At 40.9% G+C, this 26,924-nt stretch overlaps 3 protein-coding genes across 5 annotated transcripts in view; 2 read left to right on the top strand and 1 right to left on the bottom strand.

Moving 5' to 3' along the window:
• The window catches only part of LOC121189765 (inactive phospholipase D5-like), a 45,991-nt gene extending 43,334 nt beyond the window's left edge, over positions 1-2,657 (top strand). The window contains exons 7-10 of the mRNA XM_041050198.1: positions 689-825; positions 973-1,138; positions 1,239-1,329; positions 2,107-2,657. Of these exons, the coding sequence (XP_040906132.1) occupies positions 689-825; positions 973-1,138; positions 1,239-1,329; positions 2,107-2,657 (945 nt within the window). The remainder of the gene's footprint in view (positions 1-688; positions 826-972; positions 1,139-1,238; positions 1,330-2,106) is intronic.
• A 4,820-nt stretch (positions 2,658-7,477) lies between these two features.
• On the top strand, positions 7,478-16,281 carry cfap36 (cilia and flagella associated protein 36). 2 transcript variants are annotated; one of them, XM_041050704.1, is made up of 11 exons: positions 7,478-7,822; positions 8,528-8,592; positions 8,751-8,852; positions 10,810-10,924; positions 11,018-11,105; positions 12,149-12,308; positions 13,148-13,250; positions 13,497-13,678; positions 13,962-14,126; positions 14,378-14,482; positions 15,025-16,281. In XM_041050704.1, exons 1-11 carry the CDS (start codon positions 7,717-7,719, stop codon positions 15,106-15,108), a joined length of 1,275 nt encoding a protein of 424 aa, XP_040906638.1. In that variant the 5' UTR covers positions 7,478-7,716; the 3' UTR covers positions 15,109-16,281. The 2 variants fall into 2 exon arrangements, with proteins under 2 accessions (XP_040906638.1, XP_040906639.1); XM_041050705.1 differs by lacking the exon at positions 14,378-14,482.
• A 420-nt stretch (positions 16,282-16,701) lies between these two features.
• On the bottom strand, positions 16,702-26,519 carry LOC121189604 (serine/threonine-protein phosphatase 4 regulatory subunit 3-like). Of its 2 annotated transcripts, none has more exons than XM_041049910.1 (16): positions 26,082-26,519; positions 25,450-25,505; positions 24,894-24,992; positions 24,122-24,745; positions 23,255-23,332; positions 22,608-22,724; positions 22,379-22,495; positions 21,511-21,642; positions 21,147-21,249; positions 21,014-21,055; positions 20,353-20,511; positions 19,974-20,143; positions 19,723-19,862; positions 19,468-19,613; positions 19,235-19,386; positions 16,702-18,909 (listed from the first exon to the last, which is right to left on the bottom strand). In XM_041049910.1, exons 1-16 carry the CDS (start codon positions 26,221-26,223, stop codon positions 18,805-18,807), a joined length of 2,382 nt encoding a protein of 793 aa, XP_040905844.1. In that variant the 5' UTR covers positions 26,224-26,519; the 3' UTR covers positions 16,702-18,804. The 2 variants fall into 2 exon arrangements, with proteins under 2 accessions (XP_040905844.1, XP_040905845.1); XM_041049911.1 differs by having other exon boundaries at positions 19,235-19,371.
• Between the last annotated feature and the right edge of the window lie 405 nt (positions 26,520-26,924).

The following is a 26,924-nucleotide window of genomic DNA, read 5'->3' as shown; positions in this document are numbered from 1 at the left end:
TGAGAAAAGGTCCAATCAGGCAAAATATGTGAAAATACCTGTGTGTATGTCTAAAAAGTGAAGAGAATAAATGTGTACAACGCAGTCAAGTGCACCTCTAGTTGAGGTGACAGCTAGGTGAGAGAGTAAATTTTTCATACACAGCGTCTCTGCAGGACACTGTGTCTTTCAGCGTCAGCTGCTTCCTGGAGATGAGTGATGGTGAGGCCACCCTACCTGCAGCAGAAAGCAGTTGATTTGGGTGAACTCTCCATCTCTGCAAGATTAATAAAAAACGAGCGCACACACACACAAGCACACACAGTTAAACATTCACAGGGCACACGCACAGGTGCCTGTCAACAAGAAGTTAAAAAAAGTTCATGGCTTTTCTAATGTTGCTTATTTCTCATGCACACAATCACACACGTATAAAACAAAAGAGGACAATCAATGGCCCTTCAGGTGAATAATAATGATGATAAGAGCTGAGTCGGCTGTTATGATGATAAGTGGTAACAATCATGACTGTAATTCTGCTCATTATGAAGAGTTAACATTATTGTGGTAATAAACATCTGTTTACACAACAGTGTGACCCTGTTACATGTGTATTTCTTCAGAGAGGAGTAAACAGCCACTGGTTGTGCAGCCTCTCATCACCCAACACCAGCACTTCCTAATCATCTTTTCTCTTCTCTCCTGACAGAGCTCCCCAGATGTTTTCATCCCCAAATATCGTAGCAGTGATCTGGAAGCCATTTCCTGGGTCATCCAAGAAGCCCGCCATTTTATATATATCTCCATCATTGATTACCTGCCCCTCCTCAACAGCAGTGCCCACAAGTTAGTTTCTTTGAAGTGATTTGAGAGGCGTTCATCATCAAAAGCTTGAGTGCATTGCTTTGGTTCAAGTGATTAAACTCTGTGTATGCCCATGTGTCCATCTGGCTGTGTGCCCACAGTTGTGTCTGTGTCTGTATCTGTGCCAAGGTACTGGTCTCATATCGACGGCCTTATCCGGGAGGCTCTGATCCTGAGGAAGGTGCGAGTCCGACTGCTGATAAGTTGCTGGGAAAAGACTCAACCACTTACTTTCAACTTTATCTGGTCCCTGAGGAGTCTGTGTATGGAGCAGGCCAACTGCTCACTGGAAGCTGTAAGTACAAGGCCACAGCGTACTATTTACAACTCCAAATATACACTTTATCAGTGCTCACTGCACCACTGTTTGTGTGTGTGTGTCTGTGTGTGTGTAGAAGTTCTTCAACCCCAGAGTGCAGAGGGATGGCAGTCTCCAAGGAATAAACCACAACAGGTTTATGGTGACAGACAGAGCCATTTATTTAGGTGAGCTCATTGACTAGACTTTATGACTGTGTCCTATTTGCCTGAGCTCATTTCATTCAGATCTCATTTTCAGTGGGCTCGAAGGAATAGTTCAGCATTTTGGGAAGTACGTTTCTTTCTAAGAATTAGATGAGAAGATCAATACCACTCTGAATTCTGTACATTAACTATGGAGCTACAGCTGGGAAGAGATTTGCCCAGCTTAACATAAATACTGGTTCAAACGTTCAAATATACACCCCAAAAGAGTTCATTTTCGCCAATTAACTTATTGTGTCCAAATTGTTTAATGTGCAGACAAATACTGATGTAAAAACAATTATTTCTGGTGAAATTGTATTGTGTAACAGTGTCTTGATGAACAAGAGTTTATCTGCCCAGGATAGTCACTGTATATACATAACGGGGTGCTGATATCTGTATTTTTGAACTTCGAAGAGAGCCAGACTAACTGTCCCCCCTTACCTCCAGTCTTCATGCTAAGCTAAACTAAACTAAACTAAACTAAACTAAACTAAACTAAACTAAACTAAACTAAACTAAACTAAACTAAACTAAACTAATCATCTCCTGATTCCAGCTCTGTATTTAACCCAGAGACTCTTAATGTGGTATCGATCTTTTCATCTAACTCTCAGAAAAAAAAGGAATCAATCAGATAATTTCCCAAAATCGTCAATGATTTCTGCATCTTTCTTCCCTTTACAGAGAGCAGATTGGTCTTTAATTCACTTTACTGATACAGGGTTGTTTGTTTCTGACTCTGTGTCCTAACAGGTAACCTTGACTGGGTGGGGAATGAGTTTACCTTTAATGCAGGAGCAGGCCTGGTGATCAGTCAGCCAGAGGGTGTCGAGGAGAGGAACTCCACAGTGGTGGAGCAGCTACGGGCCTCGTTTGACAGGGACTGGTTTTCCCGTTACACCCGCTCCCTGCAGGCCAATAAGATCCCTGTATGCAACAAGCACCAGATCAACAGGCTGGTGCCAGTAAAGGCCAGTCACTTAGACAATGGAGCCGTTCCTATCAGGACAAGCCCACATGATGACGGACCTGCACCAATGAGAAACAGTCACAAAGGTGAAGGGCACACACCAGTCAGAACGAGGTACCATGATGACAGACCAAGCAAAATTAGTCACCAGGACATCACAAATGGGCTGGTGCCAATCATGGACAGTTACCAAGAGAGGGGACAAGTCAAAGTAAGTCATCTTGACAACAGACAGGTACAAATCAAAGGTAATTACCATGACAATCCAATGGATCCACCGAGTCAGTCAGCTGAGAGCAGCGGCAGCAGAGAGATCGCCAATGGATCACTGTGAACGCAAAGCATGACGGGCTCCTTTTCACTGAATGATGTTTGAAGAACTGTTTTCTTCCGGTGACAATGGCCTGAGATGACTGGGTCTTTGTAGCATTTTATTATTGTTATTTTGTAGAAAAAAAAAATTTGAAGATTTGAGTAATATCTGGTTTGCAGGACTTGATGATGTACGTGGAAGAACTCAGGAAGGAAAGTAGATGATCCTCAGCAGTTTGGCACTTTTGAATGATTCTTCAAGAATGAAACCAAAACATTTTGGTTAAGAAGAAATACTGATTCATACACTGTAATAATTTACAGCCTTGCTACTTATTTAAACTTTTTTTCTGTCCTTGCTGAGGTCTCTCAAGCAAAGGAAACGGATGAAATCGTACTGATTGCCTAATTATTGTATGTCACTTAAACTGTTGATGGCAGTCATAATTTATCACCCTTTAAAAGGGGGAATGACACCTGCATGCTTATGCAGAGATGGGAGGCAATTGAGCATATGTAGCTACACTAGCTACAGGTAGCATTCAAGATACACTCCAAAGTAGTGGAAGATTTACCACACAGCTTTTCATGTTGTGGATCTCTTAATTGCCTCAGAAACTCATGGTAGTGGACACTTTGTCCTTGTGTAAATAATTTTGTGCGTCTCAAGGGGTATTCTGAGTAAGTTACTGTGCATTGAAATTGAAAAAACACTTAAAACTTCCAACTTCTTAACTACAACCAGTAACTTCAGGTCTTCATCCCCGACCAAATCAACCAGAAACCATCAGGTTAATACACATTGGTTACATCTGGTTACCTAAAAGTTATGGAAACAGACAACCTCATGTATCTCTGCCAAATAATTTATTTGACTGTGTCATTGGACACAAATAGACAAACAGAATAAATGTTTTTTTCTGTTAAAATATGTTGAACTGTTTAGCATTTAAACCTATTTAGAACTGATATTTATTAGAACAGATCCCTGCAAAGGATTTTTTAACGTTTCCACTGAGGAGCCAAAACAAGTAATTTTACACTTATTGTTAAAAGTAATGATCATTGCCATTAGTCTTGTAATGGAAACAACCTCATAATTCATTTAGAGTGCTGACCCAGGAACTGGGGCTCCAAAGGGACTGATCAATTCATGTCCACCATGTTTTAATCTCAATACCGCAAGCACTAAACACTGTACAGGCAACGGTTACGTAATCTTGATGCATCATATATCTCTACACAGCAGGATGGTGGATATTAAATTGATTTATTTTATAGAGATCATAATTTAATTAGATGATGCATCAGTTCTACTGTGTTTGTTACACAACACCAAATGTCCCATCACCACTGGAACACCGAAGGCGGTTACGATATTTTTTCCCCAGAGGAGGGGGGGTGGGGGCTATTGATCTGAAAGGGTCCTTATAGATAATCATTACTGGTTCCATATACAAATCATAGGAAAAGAAGAGGAACTGAATGGATATCTATGGCATCCTTCCAAATGCAATGTTGTGACTCATTGAACAAATACTAAGGGAGCAGTCTGAAGAAGGGGCCAGAGGGTCTCTGCTGTCAGCCAAATCAATACAATGAATTTTTAACAGAGCTTGACAACAGAGCTTGTTGCTGCAGTTTAATCTCAAGGACATGGTGGCCTGTAATGTCATGCCTGTGGCTGCATATATATTACCTTTACCATGTGGAGTTAGAGCTAAAAATACAGGATTGTCAGTAAAGAACAAATTATTTACACTTGACTGAAAGCGTGTAGCAACTCTCATTTGCATTTTGAATGATTGCATGACAGTTTGAGACCTTTACACACTCTTTGCTATGAGTGCAACTTTTAGAAACAATGCTTGTGAGTTTATATTGTAGTAGCATTTTTAACTTCCAAAGCCATTAATCAATGAAACAGGAAAACATTACCAGAGAGAGCTACACAGCAACAATTCACAGGGTGTTATGGTCAGTGCTTTAATGCAAAAGCAGCACAGGTGTAATCAGTGTTCTGTCTGAATTCAATCAGCAGGATGAAATGAATTATTTAATTCTGCTGGTACAACAGACTTTCATTATAGTAAAATAATACAGAGCCCAAACAACTGATCAGTGGATTAGTCTAGGAAAAAAAAATTAATCAGCAACTATTCGGGTAATCAACTGACTGTTTTATAGGAAAAAATGCAGGGGAAAAAAAGTCCTCTATGATACTAAACAGCATTTTGGGTTTTGGACTCATAGTCAGACCAAACAAGATGTGAATATTTCAGCATGGGCTTTGAGAAATTGTGATGGGCATATTTTTTTTTCTAGTATTTCACCAGTTTTCACAGCATTTATGTACTGTGTACAGTACAGTATGTACAGTATTTGTGCCTGCTCTGTTTGTGCTACAGGTCAAATGGTAGCAACTATCCAGACTCAGTCCTGTCATAACATGTTCCCTATATATGCAGACAGGACGCATGCAGCTGAGACACTAATACCAGTGGAAGATACATTACAAACAATACAAACATTTGTCAGTCAAAACACACCCCTTGATAACTGTAATGTGGTCATGATGGATAACTTCTGCCATCTAGAGGATGCCACGAGAAGGTTAATTTTTTTAAATCAGCCTTGATTAATTATACATGTTGGTTCACATCTACTGTTCATATGTGAGTTCCTCCAAGATTTATAAAAGGCAGCGATGTGGGAATGTAAGTGATTTTCCTGCTAAAGTCTGAGCTGAAATTATGTTTGTAGTTAAGATATCAAAATTATTAAGTACACTATGGTGTGAAATTAATATATAATACACTGAAGTATAAGACATGTAAAGTAATGATAAAGAAACAGACTAAATGTTTAATTCTAACATGCAAAAACTAATTAACTGTAAAAGATTATTTTTGCTGCTGTATCTGTGCCCTGTCACTTCCTGTCTTTCTGTGTGAGACACGACCACTAATCCATCCATAAACTGATTTATAACTCTTATGACACTGATGCTTATATAAAGTGAACATGATCTCATGTTTCATTTGTAGAACAGTTTCTCTGTATATCTCATTAATAATGTCAACATATTTTCCTGTAAAGCACTACACTCCCACACTGTATTGCTTGTAATATGACAGCTTGTCTGTAGTCAGATTCACTACTTTATGCTGCTATTATATATGATTATGATACAGGGACAGGAATGCCAATAATGCAGCCTGTACCCAGATCTTCATGTACTTTATTCGTTTACTTCTTTAAAAAGTATTTTAACAATTTTTATCTATTTTCATGAAATACAAGCTATTTTCCAGTTGGAATGGACCAGGGCTACACCTTTAATGACATATTTTCAATGGAGACTTATTGTAGCTGTGGAGACAGAGAATGCAGATACCAAGGTTTGAAACCTGCAACAGTTTACAATCTGCTGAATGCAAACGATAAAATCCAAGCAAAAAAAAAAAAAAGAAGAAGAAGAAAGAAACTGGAATGTTTCTGTATCACCTGTTGTGCACTGACTGTCTGTCTGTAACTCCAGTGAGACTAAAGAAAGTTGAGCAATTTTCAGTGCAGACTCTGTGAAAGATATAGTTTTTCTTGAAGTCAGAATGGAATGTAGATGGCTTTGCGATAGCTGCGTAGTTAAACACAGTAATGCTCTATGTAAAAGCTTTTTATTGTCGCCTACCTTTATTCTGTTGAATTTTTCGGCATGACTGCTGCTTGCATGCCCTGCCTTTATGAACTGTGCACAGTAGCTATGAGCCTTTCTAGAGATGACAATATTAATGAAATCTTATATACCTTTAAAAATACAGAAGGAATGTATATTTATTGAATATCCTTGTTAATGCGCACTACTGAATTATCTGATCGCTACATTTTTACTCTTAATAAAAAATAAGTACTCCAAGTTTTTTTTCTGTGTATTTATGTATATGTATGCTTGAGCATGTGTTTAGATATAAGTGACATGGTTGTTATTAACACAATGGTGGCTTACCTCAGAAGTTAAGCCGTGGTACATCACTGCACGGTGGCTGTCACTCAGGTCCTACATCAAGCTTGAATGAGCAGGTCTCAGGGTAAGCACGTGAGTATCCAGGTTGCTAAAAGTCACAGCCATAAAAGTCATAAAGAAGAAAAAGTCAGAAAAAAAAAAGTCAGAAAGAAAGACATAGATTTATAAAGAAATATCTTCATCAACAAAAACATCAAAGAGTCCTGCAAAAGATGGTTTGAGTCCAACAGAGCCCTGATGTCAACCTCATGGAGACAGTCTGGGATTCCCTGAAGAGACAGAAGACACTGAGACAGCCTTCATCCACCAACAAACTGTGGCAAGTTCTCCATGACGCTTGGAACAACCTACTTTCCAAATACCTTTTGTGTTGTGAATTTGTGTTGTTTTATAAAGCCATAGCATAGTGTTTTTGTTTACCGAACTTTGCATGAAGTCAATTGAAAAATCCAAATTATTCATGGCATTATTTTTGGAAAGCATTTTCACTCTACGTTTAGTATTTTCAACCTTGTACTATATGTACTGTATGTCACAAAGACAGTAGTGATACATACTGTAAAGCTGCAGGTTGTTTGCATTTAATAGAATTCAGAATGATAAAGTCTTTCCGGTGTATGAAGACTTGTGGTTACATCAGTGCATTTTGGATGTGATACTGCCTGCTGTGCAATAGGGAATAGGGAAATTAAAGCAACCAACCAACAAGCAACGCTGTAATGCAGGTAGCAGCAGTGTCCCTGTGGCTGGTACCTGTCTGCACTCGAGCAGCAGCGGACTGACGTAACAGTTACCGTAGCAACCGATTAGGCGTCACCACTCTCGACTGCAAATTCATGAGTGCGCATTTCTTCTCGTAGACGGTCCAGTCCAGAGAGGAGAAACAGCCACCGAGTCGCGCCATGGGGGACTAGTCTATGAAGAATAATAAACCAGATGTATTTTCCCGTCCGTTCGGGCTGCGTGTGTTCGTGCTGTAGCGGAGCTGGACGTGCAGACCTGAAGAACATCGCTGTGCGGGCGCTGTTGCTTCTAACGTTACCCAGCAGCCCCCAACATGGCTGAGGATGACAGTGAATGGGTCGTAGAGAGCATCGTTGGCTACCTGGGAAGTCCCGAATGGGTCATTCCTGTCACGGATTTTATGGAAAACAAATGCACAGGTAAAAACAAGTTATCCACCATGTGCAGTCTTGAATGTTTGGCTAAACAGTAACGTTAGTAGTAGCAGTAAGTCTTTGCGGTACCGTTAGCGAGTTGGCTAAGCTAACGCTAACTTGTGTTGTTTTTGTTGACGTAGTTGTATTTGAAATATCTGATATTTCATCGTGTGATAACTCGACGTTTGCGTAATATGCGTCCTTGTTGCGACTTAATCAGAATCTCAAGACACTTGTCTCGACATCTAACCACAAAGGACACAGGTGAGGACACAGGCAGCAAGTCATATCACAGTAATGTCTGCGAGACTGCCAGCTAGGTGGAAACCTTAGCCACCAAAATCTCATGTATACTAACTTTTTGTGGCCAAGAACACGACGGAAATAAGTTATTTTAACTTTTAGTGTTTCTTTTAAAACCATGTCATGATTCAATTCAATACATAACAGTTTGCTCTGTATTCTACTTGTGGTTTGTTTTGTACGATCTCTGTTGTATGTTTCACGTTGTACTGAATGCATTTATTTATTTTTATTTAGAATATTTGGACAAGTGTGTTATGTGTTGGTTGTTTCATAACAAAATAAAATAAAACCAAATAACGCTACAAAGTGTAATGTCCGAGGTGTTCTCAGATGTCTCCCATGGGCACAGTCTAAATGCTGAAATACTGACTTTTGTATGTTGTCAATTTGGTCTTTTTCCAGTTTTTGATGACGAAGATGAAAATAAGCTATCATACACAGAAATCCATCAGCAGTATAAGAAATTGGTGAGTACAGTCTTTGATCCCTGTGTGTCAAACATGAGAGATGCATATTTTTCCAAAGCGTCCTGTTTTCGTGCATTGCCTCATCAGCATTACTCATGAGCGGTTTTATATTGCTGATTCATCACACTGGAATGATGTAAGCTGCTTTGCTTTTGTAGGTGGAGAAGCTGTTAGAGAATTACATGCAGGAGGTTGGCATCAACGAGCAGCAGTTTCTGGATGCGTGCACCTCTCCTTTTGCCAAGTCCAAAACTCTGCAGGTATCCCTGTCCGCACACCGCTGGCAACCTTTCAGTTAGTCTGAATGGACAATCTAGGATGGGATTTGCTTACATAACCGCAGTTATGATGCATTTGCTTGGTGCCAAACATAGCTGGTTTCTGTCTTATCCATCGTGGCAGATATATGTTTTCCTGATCCATCCATGCATCAGTTCGCTATTAGGAAATGAATCAGCAACATTAGAATCCAGCACCAACCTTTGCCTTCATAAAACTTCTCTTCCATACACTTGCACACAGTTTTTCAAGGCTCTTGGCAGGTAGGTTGTTTCAAGCATCTTGGAGAACTTGCCACAGTTCACCTGTGGATGTAGGCCGTGTCTTCTGTCTCTTCACGTAATCCCAGACTGACTCTATGATGCTGAGTTCAGGGTTGTGTGGGGTTCATACCATCTGTTGCAGGGCTCCTTGTTCTTCTTCTCACTGAAGATAGTTCTGGCTGTATGTTAGAGGTTGTTGTCATGCTGCAGAATGAATCTGGGACCAATCAGACGCCTCCCTGATGGTATTGTGTCACGGATAAGAATCTAAACATCTAAAACTCCAGCACAGTATTGCCATTTAGTGAAATGTTGCAGTACCAAGTGAAAATGTAATCCCCTGCCTCCATGGTGGTGGAGGTAATAAATTGGCAGTTCCTGGTGAGGCTCTGAAAAGGCGATAGAAAAGTTGGAAAGTATACCTTGTGTTTGGAAGGTCATCAGCAAACAGGTAGACTCCTTCCCTCAATAGTTACCAACTCTGGTGCTGGTGCCCAGCGGCCTACTCATGTTTGTTGTGCAGGTGCAAATGGGCCCATATACAAAAACTCTGTGTAATGTGTGTGTGTGTAAAAGTGAATCATACATGTGGAATAAGAATTTTAAGATAATATTAGTTACAGTTTAAAATTTTAGTACTTAGATTTTATTTGGCACTGATCAGTAGGTGTGATGTGGCTGTGCCAGACTGGCAGAAATGGAGATTTGGGTTTCACTGTAATCCTAAGGATACTTGGATCTCATTAATTATCACTGAGATAAATAGTTAAAGTCTTCAAAGCTGGTAAAATCTCCTAAAACAAAGATTGCAGCAGTTGCATTTCGCAGTATGCAGAGATCTTGTCTGCTGGATTGGTTTAATCGTGCAGAAAATTAGTGTAAAAATGACAAAGCCGTCCGTGCAGTTAGAAGTTTCTAAATTTCCTAAGCTGTGTAGAGTTTAGAGGGGAAGTAGTGAGGATGAGAAAGAGAGAAGCTGAGCATGGAGACTGAGAAGCTGGTGACCCAGTTGAGTCTTACTAAGAACGCTGAACGTGTATTAAAGGTTGGTCAGAAAGACTTGCCTAGCATTAGCCTAGATGGGATTCAGACCTTTGACTATAGACAGGAAGCTAATGTGAAAGATTATGCCTAAGTACCACTGTTTAAAAATACAGCTTGATTTCTGAAGGGACTTGAATTAAGTGCCCACCATGCTAGAAGTACTGTACATTCTGTCCTGATCTATTAGAGGCTAACAGGGCAGTGACACCTTTATACAAACACTGAATATTTATCATTCGTTCTATATGCTTTAGAGTTAGTTAATCTCATGCAGCCAGACACATTTCATAAATATCACATAGGTCTGGAAAAATGTTACACTTCGAGCCCAAAAAAATTGTGAATCTTATGTGTAAAACGTAAGGTTTGGCCGACTGAATAAATACGATACAAAAAAAAAAATCTAAAATTTAAATAAACTGATCTGAAACTTACTGGCATCAAAATAAAGTACATTATGTTCAGCCTGTATCAGCACGCACATGTGCTGTGTATGTGTATCTGTGTATGCTCACCCATTCTGTACAGTCCCACATGCTTCTCTCTGCTTAGCTGTAATGCCATTCATTCATCATTATCTTGTGGTTGCAGTGATTTTTTGTGGTCTTATGTCGCTGTTTTTGTTGTTCAGCCGGTGTTCCAGCCAGTTCTGGCCACAGATGACTTCCAGATGTTTCGCTCCCTGATGGTCCAGAAGAACATGGAGCTGCAGCTTCAAGCCCTCAGGGTCATTAAAGAAAGAAACGGTAGGCTGTATTAACACACACCCACACCCAAACTCACTCCCAGACAGGAAAACACTACTAATATAGCTACATGTAATATGCCTATGTGTGTAGGAGCCCTCCCAGAGTGTCTGACTGATGGTGTGGATGTGATGACAGAGTTGCAGCAGCAAGAGATGAAAATCCTGCAGGAGGTTCTTAAGTAAGTCACCTGTTCTCTCTCTCTCTCGCCTCCTTCTTTTCCTTTATTTAGGCTCAAATATCACAGTTACAGTCAGTAGATGTGTATTTTTTAATGAGTTAATAATTTTTTTTTTAATTTAGTCATCATTTAATTGGATCTGTGTTTTTCTGCATTGTACTGTTCTGACACAGTGGGGTTCTATAGGCATGCATTGCCTTTTTGTGCCCAAGTTTCTAGAAGCTCCTGCTGCTGTTCTCTAATGGGATTTTGCTTGTCGCAGCCTCACCAAGTAGAACACATTGAGTCTAACGGGGCTGCAGTTAAGCTCCTTAGGGTCCAGCTAATTTAGGTTGGAGGGATTGACACTAAACAAGCAACTAAGAAAATAGTATTTTTATCCCCTTTGTCTTACCTGGGTACCTTGGCTGCTCATCAGCTCTGCATTATCCAGCATTTCCTCCCTTCCAGATCATCACTGCTTTCAGTTCATCTGAAAATCAAGTTGGAGAGAATTTTATACCAACAATTTTTTTTTTCATTTTATTTTACAGCACAGTCTGTTTCATTTTGTTATCCATTTAATTAAAAACCTGTCATGATGACATGCTGATTCTTGCAAAAATGAAATGATAGACTATCCTTTTCTTGCTCTTTTACATGGTCTCTCCCTGTATCAGTACACCCACTAGTAAATGCCTTACAGAAGTCTCCTCTAAGGCAATTTAAGTTGCTAGATAAATCAAATTAAAGGATCTGTGTGTGGTGTGATGCCTGTGAGCGAGCTAGGGCATAACGTGGTTACCACATGGAAATCCCTGACGTACTTGTCTTATTCTAGTATCTAGTCCATTTGTGCCGTTAGCCAAAGACTGAATGGACAATAGAACCAGCTTAACTTACGCCTGGGCTACTGAATGTACTCTGGAAAAAGTTCAATTTGGCTCTTGAGTGTTTGGTAGCAGGACCAGTTTCAGGCTTTGCAAAAGAAAAATTACTTTTGGTACTGCGGTTGGGAGTGAAACGGGACACTTTCCTTTTCTCACCTTCTCCTCTGTCCTCAGAAAATCAAAAGAGGAGTATGATGAGGAAATGTCCAGGAGGCTGCTGTTAGAGGAAGAGATTGGTTCTACGTCCAGCGGCTGCTCGGATAAATCAATGGTAGAGAGCAGTGAGGCCCAGAATACCATCTCTGCTCCGAGCCAACAAAGCAACGCTGCCAAGGTAAGGAATCCTGAGCTGCATGTGCCAGATAAGACCTGTAGACCAGCCAAAGTGTGGAACCTCATATGAACCCTGTGAGGCTTTTTATACAAACTGCACCAACAAGAAACCTTTGATTCAGACTTTTTGAATCAAAGGTTGCTTAATGGTTACTGCCTACATCCCTGATTCCCTAAGTATCCCATGTTGCATAATATGACACTGTCTCCATTGTGCTATTTATTCCATGCTAAGGCTGGGGGGATTGGTGACAACAGCAGCAGCAGTAATGGTCACCACACAACATTAGCAAACGGAAACACTGCCACAGAGTTTAATCTGGTAACTGAACCTGACCATGTGTACACCAGTTTTCCGTCCAATCTAAGGATGCATTCATACCATTTCAGCTGTATAAAGGCTAACACACAGTGAAAATGACATGACTGAATATATTTGAATTGGATAGAGAATCGAGGTCCTTATGTTAGACTTTGTTAACAGGTAAGAATCAGGGATTTTCTCTGGTGGTAAAATGTAATGTATGGTGCACTATCATTGGTGTGACATTCAAAACCTGCGTATCAGTGCATCCTGAGGGCAAATGGAAACGTTTCTGCTTTATAGCCTGCATAGTGGGTTGTGCATGTAGTCGTCGGCTCACCGCAGGGTGACTGGGAAGTGTTTCGCTTTTCATGTTATAAACAAATTGATGTGAAATATTGTCTGTAGATAGTCAGAGGTAATTTAAATGCACATACTGAGTTAATCGCCAGTGAGGAGCTTCCCTCCTGTTACCAATCAGAGCTTAACGATCATTTGCACAACATGCATTAATGTCTGTGGGTCCATCCCTCCAGATCAATGGCAACCCTGTTAGAAAAGAGGAGAGGAAGACTGCTCCAGAAGGTGGAGATGAGAAAAGTGGAGCTAAGAGCAAGTCCTCGCCTAAATTCATATCAGGTAACTCAGAACTCTTCTTCCTCTTTTTATCTTATTTAAACTCCCCACCACACTTAGCTGGTTTATTAGTTTTATTTTAAATCTCAGGAGAACCCTGAATAAAACCTCATTAACCTCAGGCTATGTATAAAGTTTGGGTAAATTTGTATTTACTATACTGTTAACATCTTTTTTTTATTGTATTGGGTCATTTACAAACCAACCTGAGTTACAAGCTACCAAACTGATTTGAACATGTGTGTTCAGGTGGTGGCAGTAACAGTGTGGAGTCCAGAGTCCTCCCAGCAGTGAGAGCTCCAGTAAAGTCCGGTGAGCCCTCCATCAGCAACAGCCCTCATACCAAGGAGCCGAGCGGCAGCAGCCAGGCTGCAGCTGGCACGTGGCTTGAGGAGGCGCACAGGGAGGCTGGCTTCTCTAAGCCATATACGGTGAGTCTGTGCCCCTGCTGCGTACACTTCATCCTCTGTGATATACAGAATGCTCCGTGTGATTTATTCTGCCGAGTGTTTTCCAAGTTCAGTGTCTAACAAAATAAAAGCATAAATACAGCAGGTGGTTCCTTCTTCCCTAATTTAGCACAGTTGTGGTAAATAACAAGTCCCGTAGGAGGATATATCATATGTGTTTTCTACAGTCAGAGACGAACTGTGTGCACGGTTTGAATTGTACTCACGCTTCTCCTGTTTCACCCTCGCTCCCTCTTCCGTACAGGAGTTGTCAGCGTCACAGCAGGAGCAGCTCCAGCAGAGGGCGGCGTATCTGCGTGAGCAGCGAGATAAGCTGCACGCACTGAAGAAAGAACAGCAGAAAACAAAGCAGACGGTCACACCTGAGGAGGCACCCGCCAACCCCACACCAGCACCCGCCACCACCCCCGTAAGTACAGGCTGCAGTTTATTTCAGTTTGACACCGTCAGTGATGACATTGTGATCGGAATGTGCCTGAAGAATCATGATTTAATGTTCGGTTCAGTTTTAATTTTGGTCGTGAATTTTTGTCTTTACGTTCTTGTCTAATTCTTGATTTCAATCAGTTTTCTTTAACCCACATTTTCCTCCTAACTTATACATTGGGTTCTTGTTCTTCATTTCCCTCTGCCTGTATCTGACCTGGTCTGGCCTGTCAGGAGGCAGTAGGGCAGTCCCAGAGGAATGGGTCCTGTACCCCTCCTCTTCCTCCTCCTCTTCCTCCTCCTCCAGCACAACACTCTGCTAACTCCTCCAAACACAAGGTGATCCATCAGCTGGCCCTGTCTGATGTGAACACAAGTACTCATTCACAGCTAATGTTTTGCTCTGGTTTTGCTGTGTAGTGCTCTCTCCCCTTTGTTTCTGTTGTACTTCTGTCTTACACAAACCTACTAAAAGTCCTCAGTCGTCATCTCTCAAGCACAGAAATGGAGTAGCTGGCAGTCTGAGCTCTTTTACTGGAGTCAGTTGCTTATTGAAGCCACAAAGGAAAGAGAATGAGTTCTAAAATCCCACCCAAGAAATCAGGCAAAGTCTTGAATTGAAAGCTGGCATTTTAGTTTATCATTCAAACCTCATTAGATCTGTTAAGTTTTGTGTTTGATTATTTGATGCTACTTTGAAAACCCTGAAAATACCCCAGCTGCTTTCATTTAGTTTTCTAGTTAATACATGTATACGTGTGTGCTGTGGTGTACTGTTCTCGCTGCTTTTTCACCCCTCAACGTTTTGTCTTAAGCCACCGGTGGCGATTATAATATTATCTATCAGACTGTTAACCTGACCGACCCGTCTCTTTACACAGGAGATATCTGCAGAGGAGAAGAAGAAGCTACAGAAGAGAAAACATCTGGCTGACAAGCTGAAAGAGGAAGTGATCAAGAAATAACTTCCCCTCCAACTGCAGTATTTTCCTCAATATCCTATCCTCACTCTGATAATCAAACTCGTGGCTTCCTTTGCACTGCCTCCTTCAGACAGATAATTCACTTTATATAACATATTTCAGGCTTTTTTCCCAAAGAAACACTAAGCATGAGATCCTCCTTCTTCCAAGTTCTTTTCATGGCTGTCTACAGAAGAAAAAGGTGCATCTTCTTTTATATTTTGGATGAACCAGTATGTGGCGGTCTCTGCTTATAACAGACCACTCAAGTATTCTGAGATCTGTTAGATAGTTACAGCTGTTTGACCAGGAAGTTGTCAGGCAAACTGAAACTCACACATGCCAGTCAGGCAATATGCTGTCAGTGTTGTGTCTCCCGGATGGCTTTTACTTGACATTGCTAGATGTCTGGCCTGTGTCCAAAGTCACTCTTCATTTACCACTAAGTGCACCACATTTACTTTAATGACACTTCGGAGTGTCCAAATTATAAGTGCTAAATTTATGGACTATATAATGTCCTCAGAAATTCCCATATTGGAATGAGAAATGTGTTCATGGTCCGTACACTGCTCGCTAAAAATCTCTACAGCTGCAGTGAGTATTCGATTAATTTTTCAGTTGATCTGAAGAAAATTAATGTGCAACTGCTTCAATCATGACAGGTATTTCCCAAGCAGAAGGGAACAGTGACTGAAGGAGTGATTTTGGACTCAGCCCTGGGATTCTTTCTCTGTAGACGACGGTCGGCCTAACTAAATGTCAGAAATGGGCCATGTGGTCAAACAGAGACTTAACTTTGGACTCAGTTATGTTGACTGGGGGGGGGGGGGGGGGGGGATTCAGATGTTGAAGGTGAAGGTAACGTTAACAAGCTCAAGTGTACAGTGTTGTTCTCCACTGTCGTTAGCATTCCCAGAGCAGGTGGTAAATCCTATAGCTCAAAACACTGTAGCAGCTCATCCTAGTCAAAGAGCTCTGTTGAAGTTGTAATGATGAACACGCTGTAGTGTGTTCTTAAAGGGGCCAAGAGAACAGTGTGTCGCTTTCTACGAGGAACGCTGTATTTATCTTCAAACAAATCTGCAGTCTTCACTTTAAGCAATCATGATGCACCAGTTTCTATGTAATACTGTTATCAGGTATGCTGTTTAATAAATCACATTTTATAGAAACGACCTGGACTCCAGACTTTGAATGTATGAAAAACCGTGAAGTTACGGTCAGTCTAAGAGCTCTAAGCTCGTCTAAGATCGATCTTCGGTTTTAATCTGAAAAAAGACTTAAGTGTTTGGTTTGCAGAGCCAAATGTGATGTGCCTTTTATCACAAATTACCGTCTAATCACATTTGTATTTGAAACACTTTCCTGAGTACGAGTCTCTTAACAAGAACAAAAAACCTAATGTCCTTTCTGTAGAATAATATCCAACAACATAAAATTTTTAAATAATCTAGAAACTATTTCAAGAATTTGTGAGATTTGAGCAGATGTAACCACTAGGACCAAAGGAGCAGTTGAGAATCAGTTAGAAATTCTTTTTTTTAGCTCCAATTGCCAAATCAGTAAATTATTGAAACAAAGCTCAATTCACAATTTCAATGTCAGGGTCACATTTAATTTCAAAACTTATCAAATTCATACAAATGTTAAGAACGGATAGTGGTAGTAAATGCACTTGGTACAAATTCATCAAGGGAGCGGATAAACAGTCATATTGTTGGGCGACACTAACAGACAGGAGGAGGAAAGACAATTCGCTGCTCGTGTACTGCTGAACTCCTGAAAAGCACGTTGGCGATAATCTTACTTGTGCTCCTACCCTGCTGCTTGTTTTTTTTAACTCAGAAGTTATAGATAACAGTCTCAAGTTTTGATTTTCTTCATCTGCCTCTCGGTGCGACTGTGGTGAGACCCGGAGAGAAGATACAACACGAAAAATGTTTGGACCTGACACTGAAATGTCTCATTGCCCTCTGACATGGTCAAACCTGTGTGTTGTGTTGGAAATGCAGTAGTATTTCCAACACAACACACTGTACACCAGGACAACACTGTTTGATGTACCATCTGTGAGGTTAAGTCCTTCAACGTAGTTTTGATTTAGTTGTTTTCGTGAACACGCCATAGAAAACTAGATTAGATATAAACTAAGCTGAATACTTCTGACCTGGATCTGAATATCGTCCTTCAAACTGGGATAAAAAGCCCCTTACAACTCGCTAGAATCGTTCTCCATTCTGTAATAAATGTGAGATGTCTCACCCCCTAGCAGTGTTACAGCGCACAGACAAGGTGGGTAGCCTTTTGTTTCCGATCCAAATTCTCTGACCCTGAGATCTGTCTGAGAGGAGGGTGCCACGACTTGAATCTCCCGAAACAAAAGTGTGCACTAAATTCTTAAATCCACTAAAATACAAAACTCCAGACATCCTCAATATGTTGGCTGCAAAAATGACTTTACTGCAGTTTTAATATGTTATTTTTAAAACCAGCATTTTTACATTGAATCAAATGAACTGGACTGAAAGGGTGAACAGTGATCCCACCTTTTTGTGCAACAACAACAAAAAAAAAAAAAATACACAGGTAGGTAGGTATCTCTCCCCCCTTTCAAAATCAGATCGGGCAAAATGATTAAAAAGAAAAAAAAAAACATCTGTACAGTACTTTTTAACAAAGTCATGAAATACAGGATTTCTGGCTAATGCAGTCCTGTGTGTGAGACACTGTGTGTTGTGTTTTGTGTTTGTGCCTTGACCAAACTGACGCCATGGCTATTGAATGTTTGAGTCCTGCTCCTCTGGATCTAAGCCTCATTACTGCTGTTTTCATCCTAGTACATTTTGTTATTTGTCACCTCCCTTGTCTCTCGATGTTCTGCTTTTATTCTTCCACGTTGCCTAGAATCCTCTATCCCCAACAAAAGTGAAAAGTTCTGTGGCAGGGCGGCACACACGCTGCTTCAGCCAGTCAAGCTTTCTGTAACTACGACGGCTAGTCCTGCTAGCCTGACTGGCCTGCTGAACAGTTCGCACACTGGCTGGTTGTGTTCCTGCTTCCCCTGTCTCTGGAGCTCACTGGTTCGGGTTCGAGAAGGATGGAAGGGAGAGTTCAAATGAGGACGTGCGAGGGTTCCCTGTGGGTTTGCTGTAGTACCGCAGCTACCTTGCTACTGTTGCTATAGCAACAGAGCAGCGTGGGGAACCACCTTGGCACTGTGATTTCCACGGTAGCCTCTCTGGTCAGTACGCAGGATGGTGGATGAGGAGGAGAAAGTTGTTCAGAAGTGAACTGAAGTTAAGAAGCTGTTCAGAAAGAGGTGAGAACTAGGAGAGCAGTAGAGTGTGATGAAGGAGGGGTGGTGAGTTTGCAAAGAGTCAAGAGGAAGAGCGAAGATTTTGGGATCTCCTGGAGGAGGCAGTTGGTAAAAGAAGAGGTAAAATCGAAGGGCTGAACGAACAAACTGATCTGTCTTTATTTCCAGTGAAGGAGAACCTCTCCATCTCCTTCCGCTGAGGGAAAAAGAGAAGTAGAGATCAGGAGGGACTGAGTGAGGTGGGAGCTCGTCTTTGCCCGTCTCCTCAGTGAGACTGACGGGCAGCACAGGCAGGCCAAAGACCAATGAGACGACCAAAGGAGGGAGGATGGGAGGGACTCAGTGTCCGTCCACCACAACCAAACAGACGACAATTAGCCTTAAGAGCTCAGACGGGGCCGCTTCCTTGGAGACTGCTCTTCCTCCTCATCTTCTTCTTCTTCATCCTCATCGTCAGGGTAGTCCACCAAACCAACCAGAGCAGTCTAAGAGAAACGACAAAAAGGTTGACAACTACGCCAACATTCAAAGCACAGGAAAATCAAAAAAAAAAAAAAAAAAATCACTAAGGTTTCTAGACATTGATGTCTGTCCATTGTGATCAGATTATATTCCTACACGAGGAGGCAAGTTTGCAGGGGTGTGTAAAAATATGGTCAAAAAATAAACAAACATTTAGCACTGTTCACATGTGATACCCCATGTAGACATTAGCTTCACTCAGATTTTTATAAGCTTCTAAAACGGAAAAAAAAACTCCAGTCTTCATACACCTCAAATATAGACAAATATCTACTAGAGATGCATTACCTTCACTACTGGTGTGGCAGGGAGAGCAACTGTTTTGACGGACGAAGTTGCGCTGTTGTTTGGAGTGACGGCTGGTGAGGAAGGCGGGATTGCTGCAGCTTTCCCGTTGTTGGCACCATTAGCTCCGTTGGCAGCTCCTGCAGTAACAAGGACTGTAAATACCGAACTTAAGGAGATGTGGTGATCTGAGGAAACTATTTTCAGACACTTTCAGTAATACCAGTGCAACTTACCTTTTTTGGCTTCCATGTACTTGCCGTAGCTGTCAGAGAAGTCATCCTCCATCCTCTTCTCCACAGTCTCTCCATCATCGTCATCGTCATCTTCGTTGAACCATAACTCTTCGTCTTCATCCAATGACCGTGCATCTCTGCGATATCTGCCGGGAGGAAAAAAAATTCCTTTATATAAAGAAAAATGTGGGAACTGAGAATATTTATAAACATCACTACACGGATTTGACCTCTGTGTCTGAACAGTCTACTGACCTGTTGAGTCTCTGACTCTGCCGGTCTTTTTCCTGCTCATACCGGCCTTTCAGGCCCTTGAAAGTCTGGACGTACTCAATGGATTCAAGTGCTTTGTAGAAGTTATCTACAATGTGAGCTATGAGAGATTTGATGTCCTCCTGGAAAGAGACCATATGGTGGAAATCACAAATCCAAATCCATTTTTAGCGCCATGTGCCAACTGAACTCAAATGAATACTCATCATGGAAGCGTTCGTGTGTTTGCTCACCACTTTAATGAACTCGAAGAGCTCTATGATGGCTGAGTTGAGGAGGTTGTACCGGGTGCCGTTGTCCAGCAGGGCGTTAATGACAGGCTCAAACAGGTTCCCTTTGATGATGTAGCGGTTGTAGTACTCATCCTTCAGACCAATGATCCTTCGCATGAAGCGCAGGGCACCTTGGGGAAAAAAATGAGTTAAATGTTTGCATTTAACTCATTGATGTGAGGCTGGATGCACATAGCAGATCCACAGTTATGGTATGGTTAAAAACTCATGACTGTGTACTTCGTAACTGTTCACTCAGAAAGTAGGATAACCGGTGACTAGATTTAGACAAAGAAAGACAAAACAGCAGAAAGGTGTGTGAGTGTGTGTGTGGACTCACAAAGAGCAAGGAAGGTGTGCTTTGAGTTCATGAGCACCAGCACTCTCCTGAGTAGATCTTTGTTCATGATGTAGGTCTTGATGTGATAGGTGTGGTGCTCCACACAGAAGGTCAGAAGCTCCAGGATCAGCGCCAGCAGCTGAGCTGTCTGGAAGTTGTCTACACAAAAACAACACAAGGACAATACACACATGCCATTCATCATTTCCAATATTCACATTACACATGGACAGACTACAGTTTATAGGCCTGCCATTTTTCAAAATACAAGTCAGATAACTCATTGTTATTCAATTTAAAGCAAGTGTGTATTCATAAGAGTATATCTTACAGTCCACTTTTATTAAAAATCGATTATTATACTTTACAACTCTACAAATACTCTGCAAATGTTCTTCACATGACAGAAAATCACAGCCACTATATCATTTTAGCCAATTTTTTAAAAAATCACTGGTCATTTATTTAAAGCTTTTTGATGAAATAAAATGTAGTGTTACTATCTGGTACAAGAACAATAATCTGTAACAATTTCATTACATTTAAAATGAATATGTTTCCACCAAACTCTCACATGCTCAATAAAAAAAGTCTTGTGAGCGGCTAATGGTTCATTCTGAGGTAAATAAACACCCATGATGAGACACAAATAAACACCCACCTGGACAAACTGGGTTGATCTTAGTTGATCCCTCCTGCAGATCTGAAAGACCCAGACACAGAATAGTGGTTAAATTCATTATTATCTTACAGTCTGAAACACTTTTTATATGAAGTCTCTTTCCTTAGCTTACCTTTTGAGTTTTTGTCATGTGCAGTGTTGGCCAGCAGAGGAGCAGTCAGGACATGCATGCAGTACTTGTAGAAGAAACTCAGAAATTCTGTCTTCTCAGTTTTCTGAAAGGAAACAAATGACAAGAAACTTTGATCAGTGATGTTGATATTTTATTGTCGGACAGACCAGATGGGGTTTGGGGTTGGGAGTTTAACAACTGGCCACAGTGTCTGGGAGGCATCATGATTTATTTGGGAAAATAAATCTGAGAAAATAAATAATTCATCTATCCTTGTGTGCTAACAACTGTGACTAGAGTTAGACGAATGATCCTGGCCTTATTACATTTGAAATCTTGTGTCTGTGTGAATTGTATGTCATACATTTGTGGAAGCCAACATGTTCTCAGGGTCGATAAGCGTCCTGAGCAGACCCATCAGCTGGACGGCTCCTCCTAACTCTGGGTCAGAGTCACAAATCATCTGCTTGATCACAACATTTATCAGCAGAACATCCTGGAAAAAAAAAAACAAAAACACACACACAGTGGAAGATACAGTCAATATGACGCAATTTCAGTCTAATGATGTACTGAGATGAAAAGAGATCTGAGCTTTGCATGACAGTCATGCAAACCAAATCCCGCTGAAAGTAAAAATATTTCACAGATAGACTGGATCTCAGATTTTAAAAAAAATTAAATTTCAGCTCTAACTGACCGCACTTTCATTACAAAAATAAACAGTTAAATTACTCCTTTAGGTATAAGAAAACTTGACCTACATGTATGATAATTTAGCTTTTATCTTAAAATGTGCCACTACCACTCCACCGCAGGACCCTGCATTAAACAAAACGTCTTCAAATGTATAGTTTCCTGTTTTTCTGACAATCGTGGTGCTCTTGTCCATCCGCTATTTATTTTATTTGACTTCAGTTATCTCACTGATTGGAGTAAAGCAAACTGTCTACAATCACAGAGGACAACAAAGTCCATTTAAAATTTAGATTTCACCTCAATTATTAAGTGCTTGGGAGTAGCACCACTGAAAGAATGTGTAAAGATAGTGCACACTTATATTCTGTTCTGTTCAAATTATTCCTTTTGTCACAGCAACACTGCTACATAGAACTTTTTTTTTTTTTTAAATATGCAAAATTTTACAAATGAAATCCTGGTCTGAAACAAATTGTCCCTTTGAATCTAAACAGTGTAGACACTCTTGTTGACAGTGATGTTCAGATGCTTACGTCGTCTGTCTGCTGTGGTTCTTGCATGACAAACTCTCTGACCATGGAGGGACTGAATTCCACAAGGTAAGAGAAGATGTCCGTAGCTGCTGCCCTCACTTGCAGGTCATCCATTCCCTGAGCAGGAGAAAAACAAGAATTGAGCATTCATAGACAAAAAAATATTGAGTGTGTTAAACCAAAGAATAACTGTTTTATTAGCATTATGTTGGATATTCATACAACATACCATGACTATTTCAAGAGCAGGTAAAATGCCTAGATTGGCCAGAGTTTTGAGGAAAGCGTCCCTGTTTTGTGGCTGCAATGTTTGTGAAAAAGCACAGAATTCCTTGACAAAGTTCACCTGAAGAGAAAGAAAAGAAGATGTAATAGTTGTTCAGCGTTTGACACATTAATGCAAGCCATTAAAGATATAACGAATAATGAAAAACTACCCCATCGCATTGAATCATGTGTTATTTTACGGTAGTGGGAAAATTCGAGTCCAGTCTCAACCACTCAAACATTATTTATTTATAAAGCTTTTCTAAAGTTGAACAAAAGACAACTGCAATGACCAGTAAAACAAATTATTTCCTGTCCTATTTCACTCTCAGTTAAAGTCCACAGTGTGGAATAAATAAGTTGTTGTATTACAAGCTAGTAGACAAAGAGGTAATTTGCATCATAATCATTATGGAAGGAAATTATGCAGAAAAGTAAGTATTTAACCATTACAAAAGAAATGACATTACAAACGGCAGAACGAATCCATAGAACAATGCCAATGAAAGCCAACATCACAATACAACCCAATCTTTAGGTTTCTACATTTTACCATATAAAATATTATCAAAGCAACTGACATTGAGATTTGACAATTGTTTGACTTACAAGCTCTCTCCTTTTACTGTCCTCTGTGGCCTCATCTGTGAGCTGTGCAAAGACCTCTGTTAGGAACTTCTCATCCTCCTGTGGCAAAAGAAAAACAGGGTTAAGACATCAAGCCAGTGAAGAAATAAACAGCTAGAATAGAACAAAAGAAGAATACAAAACTTAATCCTGAACAGTTTGTACTTGTGTTGCTTCAACAAGAATCAACACTGTACTACTCCGGTAACACTGAGAGAACATGATTCTTAGAGACAGCCACTTCACTTCTCTTTAGCCCTGAAATACAATCACTGGTAGTGTTTGGGATGTAGGATGGAATGGTGAGGCAGCATGTGCATCATGACAATTAATCTATGGTGCAAATTAGTTTGAATTAACACGTGCCTGACATAAGCTTCATATTGTAATCCACTTGCAAGCAACTACAATGGACCTTCTTTCTTTTACTATTTTCTATTTTTAATGGGTCAATCATCACATTGCAAAACTTCACACACAAAAGTACCATAAGCTGAAATGTGTCCTGAGCAGCCATATGCAATGTGTATGAAAACATACACAACAGAATTATCACAAATTATGTAATAGTGGAAATTCAGCTATTAATTTATCATTCTCATATCAGTATGCGTTATGCTATTGTCTTGGACCACTAGGAGGGTAGGTACACTGGCATTTGTCAAACAAATTTCAATAAGTGGCAGCACAGCAAGATATGGCACTAGCCAAACTACACTGTAGATTTACTGTTTATGCAAAAGTGTTCAATTGACAATGACATTTGGTCTGGAAAACCCCATTAGTTGAGGGCTTGTTAATACATTGTGCCTAAAAGAATAACAAAAGCCACCTGGTTTGGATCCTTACCTGCAACATACTGACAATCTCAACCTTGTTGAAGAAGATGAAGGAGCTGAGTGTAGACAGGAAGTTCTCCTCCAAGACAGATGGTGTGGGCAGGATGATGTCCTGGATGTACTGCACCCGATAGGTCTGGTGGATCTTCTGCCGCAGCTCAGAGTCTGTGATAGGGATCACCTCCTTAAACTTTGCGGTCTTGGTCAAGAATTCCCGGTGGCGTTTAGGCTGAACCAGCGCTGGGTCATACTCAAGGCACCCCACCACATCCATGATACAGTCATCAGAGAACATCACTTCAAAGAGGGCCGCTTTATTTAGGAACAAAACACCCCGGACAATCTCATAGAGGTGATGCAGGCCTTCCCTGTTGTCCAGATCTTCACATACTCTGAAGAGACCCAGGAGTTTCTTGATGTAGCCCTCGCTCATCAAGGCCAGGGCAAGTTTTTCCCTCCGGATGGGTGAAGACAGGACAGAGGTAACCAGATCAGCAATCTCCTCCAGTCGGCTTAGCTCGCAAGGAGGGAGCTCCACCAGGTGGCTTGTCTCCGGAATCTCCTCAAAGCGCTCCTCCTCTGATTCATCAATGGGGTCCTGGGTGATGTCCAGAGCAGGGTCCTTGCCTTGAACCTGAGGAAGAGTCAAAAAATATTAAATGAAAAATTCCCTTTTGTGGCTGTGTCAATAATATTTCAACACCATTAAACCAGCACCACTCCTGTTAGCTTACTCCCCAGTAAACAATGTACAAAACATAGTAAAAGTGGATTGTCTTTACCTGACAAATCTTCTCCCAGATCTCATCACAGCCAGCCTTTTCCTGGAAGCTTAGGGCAAGGTCATAGTTATCTGCTTCTGACCAGACAATCAGTGTGTCCTGGAAAGAGGAGGAAAAACATCAAACTGTACACAAAGTAATGCCTATCAGCATATTCATAGGGCACAGTCACAACTGCAAAAAAAAAAAACAATTTTAAGACCTTAATTATTTGCTAAAAACTACCTTATTCATGCCTGTAAGTGTATGACACTGGAAAGTCCTGTACAATGATGAATAAGATCACTTTGTCTGCAATATGCGAAATGTTTCTGTTGCAGAATACTGTCAGGATACTAACCGAAATTTATGAGAAAGTATTTTGATGGTATTAATTTCTAATAGTGTGACCTCTCTATTATTTGCTTCCAGAATTACAGTGGGACCAGACACTGCCTTTATCATTGCAGTGGTAACTGTCCAGCAACAAGTCTCACTGTTGAAACTAATTGAATATGACGGGTTTATTTGCGCATGCCTTTGGTAGCTGATCCAGACTCAGATGACTTATGCTTACCTGTTGTTTCTGATATGCGGTATTTGGGCTGATCTTCGACTCCAATAATAGAGACCCTAAAACATAAAGATTTGGGTAACTTAACTTACGAGTTAGAGCGAGCGATCACAGCAAAGATTATCAAATGATTACCAAATCCTGAAGGTTAAAATCAGTTAATATGTCTAAGAAGGGGCAGATAATGTGAAAAGCTGAAAAGAACAATGACGCAAAAAAATCCATTAAAATATACAAAAGAAGGGCTTATTACCCACCGCCAGGCTACTTCAAATTAATTTATGTTTGTGATCTGTGCATGAACACATAACGGTTTACTATGCTGAACTATGAGAAGTTTGTACGTTTAAGACTAGACTTTGAGGGCCCTCCATGCTACTAGGTCCCCGTCGCCTGCTCAACTAACGAACTTGCTAGCATCACATTTTTAAAAAATGCCTTTTCTCTAGAACCAAGTCTAATGGTCCAATAGTGTGAAACTGCTGGGTCCAAATACCGTAGGAAATAAAATAAGCGACCCAATAAGTTAACCTATGTACAGTAGCGAATCGAAGCATTCTGTCCGAGCAACCAGGGTTAGCATGCTAACGTTAGCCAACGTAACGTCAGCGCGGCTATGCTAACTGAAAACTTACCGTCTGATTCGGCCCGAACTAATAACGATATTCCCCTCAGCCGCTCAACAAAGGTTGACGAAACGTGTCCGGTACCCCGATCATCCCACTGCCGGTCTTCATTCAGCGTATATACCTTCACTCGCCGCCGAGTATCCGACATGGTTAACCGAGTCGGAGCTAGCAGGCTAGCTGGCTGCTAACAAGCTATCACCTCACCCCGTCTAGTGTTTCCTACCCTCGACCTGTTAACTTTGTTTCCACCCGCATGTTACAAAACATGCACGTCTACGTAAAGTTCACTACAGCGGTAAAATATACAAGTAGCTATTTCATAAACGCATTACGTTCACGATATGAAACAACTCAACAGGAGGCTTAATATCAAATTGGAAATTCACACAGAACACAACAACTCCAACGGCCTCCTTGCTAACGTCCACAAACCGCCATCTTGTAATCCGATCTTGTGTTCTTTTTCTTCCTCGACGTCAATCAAGTGCTCACTGCTGCGGGGTCTCCCCCTCCGAGCGATATCATCCAATGGCAGAGCCGCAGCGCCACAACTTCAACGCGCCACCTATAGGTGAGAGAAGTAACAGCAGCAACAGCGGTTAACTGCAGATACAGACAAAACAGAGGCTGCGTGGACCGAGTAGATCTCTGTGTTAATCAGAAAACAGTTTCCAGTTCACAACTGTGAAACAGAAAATTGTGTGCGTTAAGGGAATTTAATCAACTGTATTAAAATTGTCTCAATTATCAGCAACATGGAGGCTGCATCTTTATTTGTTGTCTTTTTGCATAAGAATATTATTTACAGATGCATGGGCTTTGTATTATTTTAGGGTTTGTGGTTATAAA

Source organism: Toxotes jaculatrix, chromosome 11 (genome assembly GCF_017976425.1).
Source record: "Toxotes jaculatrix isolate fToxJac2 chromosome 11, fToxJac2.pri, whole genome shotgun sequence".
NCBI classification, from domain to species: domain Eukaryota; kingdom Metazoa; phylum Chordata; class Actinopteri; family Toxotidae; genus Toxotes; species Toxotes jaculatrix.
The sequence above is the reverse complement of the archived record's forward strand: the minus strand, read 5'-3'. Positions and strand labels throughout refer to the sequence as shown.

What these genes read in the sequence shown, in the direction of transcription:
- LOC121189604 (XM_041049910.1), bottom strand. Translation starts at nt 26,223, where the DNA reads ATGTCGGATACTCGGCGGCGAGTGAAGGTATATACGCTGAATGAAGAC. An exon ending in CCGCATATCAGAAACAACAG is followed by an intron (nt 24,993 to 25,449) that starts GTAAGCATAAGT and finishes TCCTCTTTCCAG; the next exon opens with GACACACTGATTGTCTGGTC. An exon ending in GATCAACCCAGTTTGTCCAG is followed by an intron (nt 20,512 to 21,013) that starts GTGGGTGTTTAT and finishes GTTTTTGTGTAG; the next exon opens with ACAACTTCCAGACAGCTCAG.
- cfap36 (XM_041050704.1), top strand. Translation starts at nt 7,717, where the DNA reads ATGGCTGAGGATGACAGTGAATGGGTCGTAGAGAGCATCGTTGGCTAC. An exon ending in ATCCTGCAGGAGGTTCTTAA is followed by an intron (nt 11,106 to 12,148) that starts GTAAGTCACCTG and finishes CTCTGTCCTCAG; the next exon opens with AAAATCAAAAGAGGAGTATG. An exon ending in CTAACTCCTCCAAACACAAG is followed by an intron (nt 14,483 to 15,024) that starts GTGATCCATCAG and finishes CTCTTTACACAG; the next exon opens with GAGATATCTGCAGAGGAGAA.